The sequence below is a fragment of the Oncorhynchus masou genome, chromosome 28 (assembly GCF_036934945.1).
Source record: "Oncorhynchus masou masou isolate Uvic2021 chromosome 28, UVic_Omas_1.1, whole genome shotgun sequence".
Classification (NCBI taxonomy): domain Eukaryota; kingdom Metazoa; phylum Chordata; class Actinopteri; order Salmoniformes; family Salmonidae; genus Oncorhynchus; species Oncorhynchus masou.
This window is the reverse complement of record NC_088239.1, coordinates 47990400-48004822: the sequence shown is the minus strand read 5'-3', so window position 1 is coordinate 48004822 and position 14423 is coordinate 47990400. Positions and strand designations below refer to the sequence as shown.

The window sequence follows — 14423 nt, the reverse complement described above, 5'->3', positions numbered from 1 at the left end:
GCGTGAGTGCGTGTATTAAAACGGGGCTTGGGCTGCAAAGAGACTGCCCCTGGGCTGCATCTCAATCTAGTAGCTTCCTCCTCTCTTCTCTTCTTCTATTCTCTCTAGTCTTTCATCATCCCCACCCAACCAGTGGCGGTTGGTGCCATTTCAGATGAGGGAGGATAAAAAAAAATTTTTATGAGCATGGCCTTATTTCTATTACAGCATATTGGATGACTGTCATTCATATTCCATTAACCCAGCTCAATGCAACATCAACAGGTTTAGTATACTACATGATACTCGAATTTCCCCTGTGCCCATCATGAGGTTTCTACAACCTAGCCTATGAATGTAAGTTTACAACATAGAGGATTTTGAGTACCTAAGGTGACAGACAGTGACACATTCAATACCACCTTGCACACTCTTGCCTGCATCTAGCTGATCCAGACAGTAATCATTAGTTCAACAGTTGCAAATGTACATTTCTATTGGACAAATTCAGGTATTTTTTATCTCAGTTTCGTTTCGTTTGCTTCCGTTGAAGCATTTGTTTTCAACAGAATCGGCGGAATGAATACACCCCTTATCACACACAAACACAGTTCACGTTCACAGCAGCCACATAAAAACAGTGTCATCACGTTGCTCGTTGTGTATATAATTCCTTCTCGCAACTATCTACGCGATCTCCTCCTCTCACCTTTTCCCTTCGCTTGACTGTGACCATCCGAAAAAACCTTTCCAAGCCAATCCTTCATATCATGATCGTTATAACCACTACACACAGCCTACATCATTGTCAAGTCATAGTCAACATAGCTACTAGAACTAACCCGCCAGTAAACCCATTAGCTACAATTACGCATTACAGTCTACAGCCAGATTATTTAGCCAAATCAAAGTAAAAGTTTTTAAAAATACAACCAAATATAGCTAGCTCTCTTTCTCTCTCGCTTCTTTTTATTTTCAGAATAAATTAATTTGTTCAAAACTGTTCATCTATTGTCTTTCTCTCTCTGAGTCATTACTCACCACATTTTATGCACTGCAGTGCTAGCTAGCTGTAGATTATGCATTTTGTGTTCATTCTCTGATATTTTGATTGGGTGGACAACATGTCAGTTCATGCTGCATGAGCTCTGATAGGTTGGAGGACGTCCTCTGGAAGTTGTCATAATTACTGTGGAAGGGGGTGAGAACCATGAAGCCACTACTAAAGGACACCAATAAGATCAAGAGACTTGCTTGGGCAAATAAACACGAGCAATGGACATTAGACCTGTGGAAATCTGTCCTTTGGTCTGATGAGTCCAAATTTGAGATTTTTGGTTCCAATCGCCGTGTCTTTGTGAGACGCAGAGTAGGTGAACGGATGATCTCTGCATGTGTGGTTCCCACCATGAAGCATGGAGGAGGGTGTGTGATGATGTGGGTTGCTTTTCTGGTCACACTATCACTGATTTATTTATAATTCAATGCACACTTAACCAGCATGGCTACCACCGCATTCTGTAGCATAACCCATCCCATCTGGTTTGCGATTAGTAGGACTATCATTCCTCATGATGCTGGTTGAAGAATGCCAAGAGTGTGTAAAGCTGTCATCTATTGTACTTAACACTATCAAATCATTCTCTTCAGTTTCTGATCTGGAACTTAACGTACATTTACATTTTAGTAATTTAGCAGACGTTTTTATCCAAAGCGACTTACATGAGTGCATACATTTTCAAACTTAAATACAGTAAATGTGAAGTATTGTTCCTGCATAATTCAAATGACCAATCCATTGACAATATTCCAGTGAAAGATCATGTTAAATATTTAGGGGTGTACATGGCGGGGAAAAAAACATATTGTTACTGCATCCATAGCTCTGTCTATGAATTTTCCCAGTACGAAAAACTATTACAAATGTATGCACTCACTACCGTAAGTCACTCTGGATAAGAGTGTCTACTAAATTACTAAAATGTAAAACATAAAATTCCTATTCCCAAGAAATCTAAGACTTCATGCCACAATAACTATCACCCCATAGCAGTCACATTTGTAATCATGAAGTGCTTTGAGAGGCTGGTTAAGGCACACATCAACTCCATTATCCCAGACACCCTGGGCCCATTCAAATGTACATGCCACCCTAACAGATCACTAGACCACGTAATCTCAATTGCACTGCCCTCAACCACCTAGAAAAGAGGAATGCCTATGTGAAAATGCTGTTCATTGACTACAGCTCAGCGTTCAACACCATTGTCTCCTCCAACCTCGTCACCAAGCTTAGGACCCCCGGACTGAACACCTCCCTCTGTAACTGGATCCTGGACTTCCTGACGGTCCGACCCCAGGAGGTGAGGATAGGCAACATCATCTCCGCCACACTGACCCTCAACACGGGGGCCCCGCAGGGGTGTGTGCTTAGTCCCCTCCTGTACTCCCTGTTCACCCACGACTGTGTGGCCATGCACGATTCCAACACCATCATCAAGTTTGCTGACGACACGGCGGTGATAGGCCTGATCAACAACCTCTCCCTCACCGTCAGTAAGACGAAGGAGCTGATCGTGGACTACAGGAAAAGGGGGAGGGCAGCGCCTCTTCCCCCTCAGGAGGTTGAAAACTTTGGCATGGGCCCCCAAATTGTCGAAAAGGTCTACAGCTGTACCATTGAGAGCATCTTGGCTGGCTGCATCACTACTTGGTATGAGAATAGCACCACCCTCGATCGCATTGGTGCTACAGAGGGTGGTGCGGACCGCCCAGTACATCACTGGGGCCGAGCTCCCTGCCATGCAGGATCTCTATATCAGCCGTTCTGAAAGAAGGCCCGAAAAATCTTTAAAGACTCCAACAACCCAAGCCATAGAAGTTTACATACACTAGGTTGACTGTGCCTTTAATCAGCTTGGACAATGACAGAAAATTATGTCATGGCTTTGGAAGCTTCTGATAGGCTAATTGACATCATTTGAGTCTATTGGAGGTGTACCTGTGGATGTATTACAAGGCCTACCTTCAAACTCAGTGCCTCGTTGCTTGACATCATGGGAAAATCAAAATAAATGAGCCAAGACCTCACAAGTCTGGTTCATCCTTGGGAGCAATTTCCAAATGCACCACGTTCATCTGTACAAACAATAGTACGCAAGTATAAACACCATGGGACCACGCAGCCTTCATACCGCTCAGGAAGTAGACGCGTTCTGTCTATTAGAGATGACTGTACTTTGGTACGAAAAATGCAAATCAATCCCAGAACAACAGCAAAAGACCTTGTGAAGATGCTGGAGGAAACAGGCACAAACGTATCTATATCCACAGTAAAAACGAGTCCTATATCGACATAACCTGAAAGGCCGCTCACCAAGGAGGAAGCCACTGCTCCAAAACTGCCCTAAAAAAGCCAGACTACGGTTTGCAACTGCACATGGGGACAAAGATGGTACTTTTTGGAGAAATGTCCTCTGGTCTGATGAACCAAAAATAGAACTGTTTGGCCATAATGACCCTCGTTATGTTTGGAGGAAAAAGGGGGAAGCTTGCAAACCCAAGAACACCATCCGAACCGTGAATCACGGGGTGGCAGCATCATGTTGTGGGGGTGCTTTGCTGCAGGACGGACTGGTGCACTTCACAAAATAGATGGATTGATGAGAAGGAACGTTATGTGGATATAATGAAGCAACATCTCAAGACATCAGTCAGGAAGTTAAAGCTTGGTCGCAAATGGGTCTTCCAAAATGGACAATGACCCCAAGCATACATCCAAAGTTGTGGCAAAATGGCTTAAGGACAACACGGTCAAGGTATTGGAGTGGCCATCACATCCCATATAAAATTTGTGGGCTGAACTGAAAAAGCGTGTGTGAGCAAGGAAGCCTACAACCCTCACTCAGTTACACCAGCTCTGTCAGGAGGAATGGTCCAAAAGTCACCCAACTTATTGTGGGAAGTTTGTGGAAGGCTACCTGAAACATTTGACCCAAGTTAAACAATTTAAAGGCAATGCTACCAAATACTGTGTATGTAAACTTCTGACCCACTGGGAATGTGATGAAAGAAATAAAAGCTGAAATAAATCATTCTCTGTACTATTATTCTTACTTTTCACATTCTTAAAATAAAGCTGTGATCCTAACTGACCTAAGACAGGGAATTTTTACTAGGATTAAATGTCAGGAATTGTGAAAAATTGAGTTTAAATGTGTTTGGCTAAGATTTATGTCAACTTCCGGCTTCAACTGTATCCTCAACTCTAGCCACCTTATTACTGTACAGTTGTAAGGAAAATGTTCATGTTTGTGCTTTTCTTATAACTAATTTCTGTCTTCTATTCATGTGCTGTTCTAATAACCAATAACCAATAACCAATTTCTGTGTTCATGCAAGTGGCTGACTGGAACAAATCCTCACTTGCAGCAGTAGCTGCAATTTGGCAGTACGCCCAGACCTTGTATTGAGAACGAACGAAAGATATCTCAGTTTCAAGGTCTCAGTTTACAGAGAAAGAAGCCTCGTGAGGTGTTGGTCTCTCACATGTTATGAAACAGTATTGGTCGGTCACATGAATTAAACAAAATGGTAATGAATAATGAATTATGCTAAATCATGCAAATATGGCTTGTCTATGTATAGCCGTATATAAGACAACTTCTGGGTCTACAGGGAGAGCTCCTGATTGACATGTGTTTTATGGTGCGTTGAGTTGGTTGGAACCTCTCTAATGCGCTGACAGTAAACAATGATTCATTTAAGATTGACTTCCAGTGTCCCCGTGTAAGAATTTCCACGACACAGTGCCTTCGGAAAGTTGGAAAAAGACCACTTGACTTTTTCCACATTTTGTTACGTTACAGCCTTATTCTAAAATAGATTTGTTTTAAATAAAAACTCAGCAATCTACACACACAACCCCATAATGACAAAGAAAAAAATGTTTATAATTTTTTGCAAATGTACTTTTTTTTTTAAAAACTGAAAACCTTTTATAAGAACTCAAACCCTTTGCTATGAGACTCGAAATTGAGCTCAGGTGCATCCTGTTTCCATTGGTAATCCTTGAGATGTTTCTACAACTTGATTGGAATCCACTTGTTGTAAATTCAATTGATTGGACATGATTTGGAAAGGCCACACCTGTCTATATAAGGTCCCATGGTTGAAAGTGCATGTCAGAGCAAAAACCACTCCATGAGATCAAAGGAATTTTCTGTAGAGCTCTGAGACAGGATTGTGTCGAGGCACAGATATGGGGAAGGGGACCAAAAAATGTCTGCAGCATTGAAGGTCCCCAATAACGCAGTGGCCTCCATCATTCTTAAATGGATGAAGTTTGGAACCACCAAGACTCTTCCTAGAGCTGGCCACCCAGCCAAACTGAGCAATCGGAGAAGGGCCTTGGTCAGGGAGGTGACCAAGAACCCAATGGTCACTCTGAAGGAGCTCCAGAGTTCCTCTGTGGAGATGGGAGAATCTTCCAGAAGGACAACCATCTCTGCAGCACTCCACCAATCAGGCCTTTATGGTAGAATGGCCAGACAGAAGCCACTCCTCAGTAAAAGGCACATGACAGCCCGCTTGGAGTTTGCCAAAAGCACCTAAAGGACTCTCAGACCATGAGAAACAAGATTCTCTAGTCTGATGAAACCAAGATTGAACTATTTGGCCTGAATGCCAAGCGTCATGTCTGGAGGAAACCTGGTACAGTCCCTACGGTGAAGCATGTTGTTGGCAGAATCATGTAGTGGGGATGTTTTTCAGGATCAAGGGAAGGATGAATGGAGCAAAGTACAGAGATTCTTGATGAAAACCTGCTCCAGAGCGATCAGGACCTCAGACTTGGGGGAAGGTTCTCCTTCCAACACAACAATGACCCGAAGCACACAGCCAAGACAACACAGAAAGTGCTTCGGGACAAGTCCCTGAATGTCCTTGAGTGACCCAGCCAGAGTCCGGACTTGAACCCGATCTAACATCTCTGGAGAGATCTGAATATAGCTGTGCAGCGACGCTCCATATCCAAACTGACAGAACTTGAGAGGATCTGCAGAGAAGAATGGGAGAAACTCCCCAAATAGAGGTGTGCCAAGCTTATAGAATCATACCCAAGAATAAAGTACTAAGTAAAGGGTCTGAATGCTTACAGTGGCAAGAAAAACTGTGTGAATCCTTTGGAATTATCTGTATTTCTGCATAAATTGGTCATAAAATTAGATCTGATCTTCATCTAAGTCACAACAACAGACAAACACAGTCTGCTTAAACTAATAACACACAAATTATTGTATTTTTCTTGTCTATATTGAATACATTGTTTAAACAATCACAGTGTAGGTTGGGAAAAGTATGTGGACCCCTAGGCTAATGACTTCTCCAAAAGCTAATTGGAGTCAGGAGTCAGCTAACCTGGAGTACAATCATTGAGACGAGCTTGGCGATGTTGGTTAGAGCTGCCCTGCCCTATAAAAAACATTTACAAAATTTGAGTTTGCTATTCACAAGACACATTGCCTGATGTGAACCATGCCTCAAACAAAAGAGATCTCAGAAGACCCAAGATTAAGAATTGTTGACTTGCAAAAAGCAGGAAATGGTTACAAAGGTATCTCTAAAAGCCTTTATGTTCATCAATCCATGGTAAGACAAATTGTCTCTAAATGGAGAAACTTCAGCACTGTTGCTACTCTCCCTAGGAGTGGCCGTGCTGCAAAGATGACTGCAAGTGCACAGCACAGAATGCTCAATGAGATTAAGAAGAATCATAGAGTGTCAGCTAAAGACTTACAGAAATCTCTGGAACATGCTAACATCTCTGCTGACGAGTCTACGATAGGTAAAACACTAAACAAGAATGGTGTTGATGGGAGGACACTACGGAAGAAGTCACTGCTGTCCAAAAAAAACATTGATGCACGCCTGAAGTTCGCAAAAGAGCATCTGGATGTTTCACAGCACTACTGGCAAAATATTCTGTGGACAGATTAAACTAAAGTTGAGTTGTTTGGAAGGAACATACAACACTATGTGTGGAGGAAAAAAAGGCACAGCACACCAACATCAAAACCTAATCCCAACTGTAAAGTATGGTGGAGGGAGCATCATGGTTTGGAGCTGTTTTGTTGCCTCAGGGCCTGGACAGTTTGCTATCATCAACGGAAAAATGTATTCCCAAGTTTATCAAGACATTTTGCAGGAGAATGTAAGGCTATCTGTCCGCTAACTGAAGCTCAACAGAAGTTGGGTGATGCAACAGGACAATGACCCAAAACGCTGAAGTAAATCAACAACAGAATGGCTTCAACAGAAGAAAATACGCCTTCTGGAGTGGCCCAGTCAGAGTCCTGACCTCAACCCGATTGAGATGCTGTGGCATGACCTCAAGAGAGCGGTTCACACCAGACATCCCAAGAATATTGCTAAACTGAAAAGTGTTTTGTAAAGAGGAATGGCCCAAAATTCCTCCTGACTGTTGTGCAGGTCTGATCTGCAACTACAGAAAACATTTAGTTGAGGTTGGTGCTGCCAGAGGAGAGTCAACCAGTTATTAAATCCAAGGTTTCACATACTTTTAGTATGCACTATAACCTTTTTCACACTGCTCAAATAAGTTTTATTTTTCATATCCGTTTTGGAATACTGACTGTCCACAAGTGATAAGTGACAAAATCGGATTTGTGTGTTCAGACAGCAAACATTTGCTGACATGGCTACACTAGTTGTCATAGTAACAACCAGTGTGTGCGCAGTGGTGTAGGCTGATTGGTAGAAGTGCTTGCTATCACTCAGAAGTTATGTAGCAGGGTAAGGGGACAATGCCTGCCATGTATGTTCCCCAGTTGCTTTAAATGTTCAAAATCTCATGTAAGAACACTGAAAGCCTCAATGGATAAGACGGTCCAACTTTCAAAACGAGTCATTTTTGGCTAGCCACAGCAGTCAACTATACTGAGCAAAAATATATACTGAACAAAAACATAAACGCAAATTGTAAAGTGTTAAAAGATCCCAGAATTTTTACATTATGCACAGAAATCTTATTTCTCTCCAATCTTGTGCATGTCTCAGGTTTTGAGGGAGCATGCAACTGACTGCAGGAATGTCCACTAAAGCTGTTGCCAGAGAATCTAATGTTCATTTCTCTATCATAAGCCGCCTCCAACGTAATTTTAGAGAATTTTTCAGGAAGTCCAAACTGCCTCACAACTGCAGACCACGTGAAACCACGTCAACCCAGGAACTCCACATCCGGCTTCTTGACCTTCGGGATTGTCTGAGACCAGCCACCTGGATAGTGGATGAAACTGTGGCTTTGTACAATCAAATAATTTCTGCAAAAACTGTCAGAATCCATCTCAGGGAAGCTAGTCTGCGTGCTCATCGCCCTCACCAGGGTCTGGACCTAAATGCAGTTCAGCATGGTAACTGACTTCAGTGGGCAAATGGCAGCCATAGTTTGGGCGAGCGGTTTGCTGATTTCAACTTTGTGAACAGAGTGCCCCATGGTGGCAGTGGGGTTATGGTATGATAAGGCATAAGCTACGGATAATGAACCCAATTGCATTTTATCAATGGCAATTTTGAATGCACAGAGATACCGTGACAAGATCCTGAGGCCCATTGTCGTGTTATTCATCCGCCCCATTGTCAAGGCTCAGGAGAAGGCCCAGATGAAGATCACTACTAGGAAAGTATTATGTACAAGAGAAGACCAAATGCATAAATAAGTCAACGAATAATTGTTAAATAAAATATGGAACAGTTAATGAAAATGTTACATTTCCTTTTGGATCAAGGTAGATACTAGCTAGCTTGCTGACAGCAAGGCTTTGACAAGAGATTACATGCAAGAGCTTGCAGGGATTTGTAGTCTTGCATGATGTCTAATTTGATGTTAATTAGCATTTTCGAATATGAGAGTAAATAAAGCGGAATACATTGATAAATGTCACCTTGTCCAAGAGAGAGTTACATCTTTTTTGTACAGATTTGACAGTGCTACTGATAGTAGTGGTTGTGCTTGGCTTGCACGTGCAAATTCAGCATACACCACATTCTATAATAGAATTGTGTTATTTGACGTGTCAAATTAAAAGCTTATTTCACACGTCAAATATTGCTTTTTTTTTACATGCAAAGACCCAAACGGCGTTCAATGTGCCTCACCCTAACAATTTAGTCTATTTTCATCTCTTAATTTCGCCTACTGTTCTAACTTGGAGGTGCACATGTAGCCTATAACCTGTTTTAGAGAAATGTAATCATTTAATATTATAAGAGCTTTCATTATCTGTTTATATGCCCCCTGTATTTATCCTACAGTTCTGACTTGTACACTGTAAGAACCGCCCATGTTCTGAATTCTGTCGCTGTACATTTCAAAAGTACTGAACAAATAGTTATATTGACTTTGTCCGTCATCGCTTGTTCATTAATGTCTTAATTGAAATTACGGATTGCCTCTTACCCGCTTGTCCTCCCCTTATGCCATAGTTTGTACATCTCAATTGGCAGTATAAACCACATTTGTTTAAGCAAGTCTGCCATATCAGCTGTGTTTTTTAAAGGCAGTAAATGAGACTGAATTAACTGTTTCGCTGCCAGACAAGGCTCCGCTGATAGCCAGGTGTAGCAGTGGTAACTTATGAATCAATAGAATTACAAGGACCGTAATCTTCAATGCAAACGTTTTCAATGTTACCGAACAAATATGGCTAACATTAAATGACTAACCTCATTGTTGGGGCAGCTTTATGTAGGCCCTAATAGTTTGTGTGCACCGTTTGACACCGTTATAGTGCAATTAATGTATTGTTTAGTGTTGTGTTGTGTAGTGTAGTGTAGTGGCTTTGTTGGCATGAATCCCACATTTTTTTGTTTGCCCCACCAATATTTACATGCTAAAATCGCCACTGGACCTACACAAGTTTCTTCACTGTGTACAGCTCTCTAATAATCACCAAAATTAAAGCTAAACAGTCGGAGAGTATCAAACATTCCAAAAACGATGGATAGATGAATATCTTTTCCAAACATTGAAAAATGTGTTTGACACCTCTGCTCTAAAAGTATAACGCTTCGACAGTGTCTGCATTTTGGTACACTGCATTTTACTTTCCAATTAAACAATGGGTTTGCCTTGCAGAGGCAGTTGCAGTGTATTCGGTGTGGTGCATATGTTGGATTTATCGAACCTATGTATCAAACTGTATGTGTAACCGGCTTGACAGATATGGTAGCAGAAGGTGAATGTTGATGATGCTGCATACTATTTTTGCGCAAATTCACTGTCGGGGTGTTCGAAGCGTTATTGCATTTTGGTACACCAGAATTACATTCATTTCCAATGAACCGCTGCGTTGCCTTACAGCATTGCAGAGGCGTAGACAGCTTGCGCTCGAACGACGTGACGTCATTGGGTCAAAGTTTCCAGCTATGGCGTCGGGAAATGGAATTGCTTCTCTGGTGAGAATCTACAAGATTAAATAACAGTATTTTAACTTAATGTACATGTAATATACGGGTATATTGTAGCTGCATATATAAGTGAACAGTTAAAGTATACGATGCATGTTTTATTTGGACTGATGCCGGCCTGCTGTTTAAAATGCCGCTGGCTAAACGAGGACAACGTTGATTGAGTTAAACATGTGCTTACCATTACACTGCAGCAATATTGAATTACTAATGCTAATGACATTTTGTCGTTATATAGGGTGTGATATCAATTGTAATACTTTTCTTTTGTAATGGTTATGTTATTCAGGGTGTGGAGGGAGCTACAGCAGCCGCCCAGGCTCTGTCTCTACCAGCTGAGGCTTATGGGAACGATGTGAGTAACACACCGGTGCTATTAAGGTTTCCTCTCTGACACAAACTCACAACACAATAGTTTTCTAGTGTGTTAGTTTCAAAGTTTATTCGCCACGTGCACAGGATACAACAGGTGTAAAACAGTCAAATTAAATTCTTACCTAGAGAACTCTTTCCCAACATTGCAACTAACCTGTGTGTGTGTGTGCCTCAGCCTCAACTGGAGGTGATGTGGGCGATGAAGGCCTACAATCATGCAGAGATCTACTTTAATGTGAGTATCTCTTTCTCACAAGCACCTGAAATCAGGTAAACTACCCACATGGAAAAAATACTACAGTTTACTATAGAATAGTACAGTATTATCCACAAGAACTGTAGTAAATACTACAGTATTTATATACAAAAACACTACAGTATTTAATTTGCATATACCCTGCCAATTTCCCTCCCCCAATATCCCAACTTTGCCACCCATAAGTGAGAAACCTACATGCAAAGTATAACCATATTGTGTGCCATACAGGTTATAGACAACACTACAGTAAATACTACAGTATATTATTAGTCCTCAAAAATACTACAGCAGTGGATCTATAGGTTTTGCCCCAGGACCCAAATTGAACCAGGTTGCCTCAGTCGCGACCCAATATACAATCTGGAAAACTATATTTAATGTTATATTGATAGTAAATGTGGCAATTATGACAAGGGAACAACATTCTCACCTCATTTTCAATAAATACATTTTGCCCATATTCTTGAAGAATGTTAAACTCACTGGCTTGAGACCGCAAAATCAACCAAAAATAGTGCTGTTAATAGATCTATTTTGAAACATTGATAGTTCATATATTCTTCCAGGTTTGTAGTTTTTTGATTAAAATATAAACTATGTATATATTCAAAACCTCTCCAGACCCGAACTGGGGTCACGACCCACCAGTTGAGAATAGCTGTACTACAGTATACAACAGTCCACAAAAACACTACATTAAATACTGTAGTAAACACAAAAGTTTACATTAAAGTCTGCAAACGCACTATAATACTACAGTATTTAGACCATAGTATGTTTTTTTTATGTGGGTAGGTGGAGCATAATACCAATACGAGCAACCACATTGCACTAGTCCTTCCCTCCAGCTAATCGTGTCTGTGTGTGTAGCTGATCTCGTCAGTAGACCCCAGTAATCTGAAGCTGACCAAGGTGGATGACCAGATCTATACGTCCTTCAGAGAATCCTTCTCAGACCTCAACATCAAGAACTTGGACCCAGACATGCTCAAAACGGCTGATGCCAAAGAGGTAGGGGACTGGGTGTGTTATAGGTGTCAGAAATACAAAAAGGGACGGTGGAAGAGTGAGAGAGAAACTAACTTAGTCTGTGTTGGTGTCTAGAAGTGGCGTCCATTCTGTAACCAGTTCGACGGGGTGGTGGAGGACTTTAACTATGGGACTTTGCTACGACTTGACTGTGAGAAGGACTACACAGAGGAAAACACCATATTTGGTATGTTCACTATTACGCATACAAAACGTTGTCACTGTTAAAAAGTGGCATTAGGAGCATAGCAGTGTAAGGGTCCTCTGTAGCCGAGTGACTACACCAGTGTTAACCTCGATTATGTTGTTCCTGCAGCCACCAGGATCCAGTTCTTTGCCATCGAGATCGCTAGGAACAGAGAAGGATTCAACACCCCTGTATTTCAGGCCAAAAAACAGCCTTCTTAACCCATACCCTATAACCTTCTTAGCCTAGTCTCCAACACCCTTGTAAACCCAACCAAGGAAGAGTTTCAACAGCCCTGGTTTGACACCCTACCTTTTGACCTAGGTATGGGATACTCTGAACCCCACATCACCTACAAACTCTAACCCAGGAACAGATAACATTTCAACAGCCCTGGTTACCAGGCTTAACATCCCCATTGCTTGACATCCATCTCCTTACACTTTTCCTGTGATCGTCGACTGGATACGAGACCAGTGGCACGTTCAGCAGGGCACCACGTTGTGGAACGTTCATAGATATATAGAACAATGACTTATCTGCAACGTTTGCTTACTGAGGGTGGCCCAGAGGTCCACACTGCAGCCTGCATCCCACTGTGCATGAGTGCGTGTACTGATGTCCAAACTGAGCATGGTAGCTACAGAGCCTTCAGAAAGTATTCACACCCCTTGATTTTCCACATCTTGTTACAGCCTGAATTTAAAGTGGAAGTTGTGATTGTGTCACTGGCCTACACAATACCCCGTAATGTTAGTGGAATTATGTTTTTAGAAAATCTAAAGCCTTGAGTCAAGTATTCAACCCCTTACATGGCCAGCCTAAATAGGTTCAGGAGTAGAAATGTGTTTAACATGATTTAACGACGACCTCATCTCTGTAACCCACAGATAATTGTAAGGTCCCTCAGACGAGCAGTGAATATCAAACACAGATTTATCCAGACCAGGGAGGTTTTCCAATGCCTCAAAGGGTAGATGGGTAAAAAAAAAAAGACTGAACATGGTAGAGTTATTACACTTTGGCTGGTGAATTGATACACCCAGTCACTACAAGGATAAATGCATCCATCCTAACTCAGTTGCCGGAGAGGAAGGAAACCGCTCAGGGATTTCACCATGAGGCCAATAGTGACTTTAAAACCGTTAGTTTAATGGCTGTGATAGAAAATTGAGGATGGATCAACATTGTAGTTACTCCACAAGAACTGAAATGACAGTGAAAACACATTCTCCCAAAAATGTATACTGTTTGCAATAAGGCACCAACGTAAAACTGCAAACAATTGGCTAAGAAATTAACTTTGTCCTGAATACAAAGCATTGTTTTGAGGCAAATCCAACATCACTGAGTACCACATAATATTTATGACTAGGGAGTTTGGGATACAAATAAACAGAACAGAGCTAAGCACAGGCGAAAACCTGGTGTCTGCTTTCCAACATACACTGGGAGACATTCACCTTTCAGCAGGACCATAACCTAAAACACAAGGCTAAATATGGTTGCTTACCAAAGACATTGAATGTTCCTGAGTGGCATAGTTGACTTAAATGGCTGTCTAACAATGACCAACTTGACAGAGCTTGAAGAATTTAAGAGAATGTGCATATATTATACAATCCAGGTGTGCAAAGATGATTCTAACATGAATTGACTCAGGGTGTTGAATACTTGTCTAAAAAATATAATTTCCCCACTTTGACATGAGTATTGTGTAGATTGTTCACACAAAAGGACTTTTTTTTTATCCCACGGTGTGAATACTTTCAGGCGTTGTATATGTAATTATGTTCTCTAATTTGTGCCAATAATTTCTGGGTATGTTCTTGTACAGTTTGTTTCAAATGACATTCTTTATAGTGAACCACTTTGACCAGTGTGCTGGCTAAAAGTGGTGCACTATAATGGAAAATGGGGTGTCCTTTTTGATTTGCCCGGTGTGTGTATCCGACCGCATTCACTGACTGGTTGAGTGAATGGTAAAAATACAAATCTGAATAAATGGATGTCTGGAATCAGCATGTAGCCTGAGTTTGTTTAATCCGTATGACAATATTATCTTGCTAGTCTGCACCACACACTAAAGACATTACCCCATGTTGTGCA

The 14423-nt window shown here is 41.4% G+C and overlaps 1 protein-coding gene across 1 annotated transcript; it reads left to right on the top strand.

Annotated features, from left to right (window-relative positions):
- Positions 1–10345: 10345 nt before the first annotated feature.
- On the top strand, positions 10346–14336 carry pbdc1 (polysaccharide biosynthesis domain containing 1). Its single transcript, XM_064942313.1, has 6 exons — positions 10346–10452; positions 10754–10819; positions 11015–11074; positions 11969–12109; positions 12203–12314; positions 12444–14336. The coding sequence occupies exons 1-6, from the start codon at positions 10423–10425 to the stop codon at positions 12533–12535; spliced, it is 501 nt and encodes a 166-aa protein (XP_064798385.1). The 5' UTR covers positions 10346–10422; the 3' UTR covers positions 12536–14336.
- Positions 14337–14423: the final 87 nt, after the last annotated feature.

Coding starts and splice junctions, on each gene's coding strand:
- pbdc1 (XM_064942313.1), top strand. CDS start 10,423: ATGGCGTCGGGAAATGGAATTGCTTCTCTG. Junction 10,453..10,753: donor GAAATGGAATTGCTTCTCTG/GTGAGAATCTAC, acceptor TATGTTATTCAG/GGTGTGGAGGGAGCTACAGC. Junction 11,075..11,968: donor ATGCAGAGATCTACTTTAAT/GTGAGTATCTCT, acceptor CTGTGTGTGTAG/CTGATCTCGTCAGTAGACCC.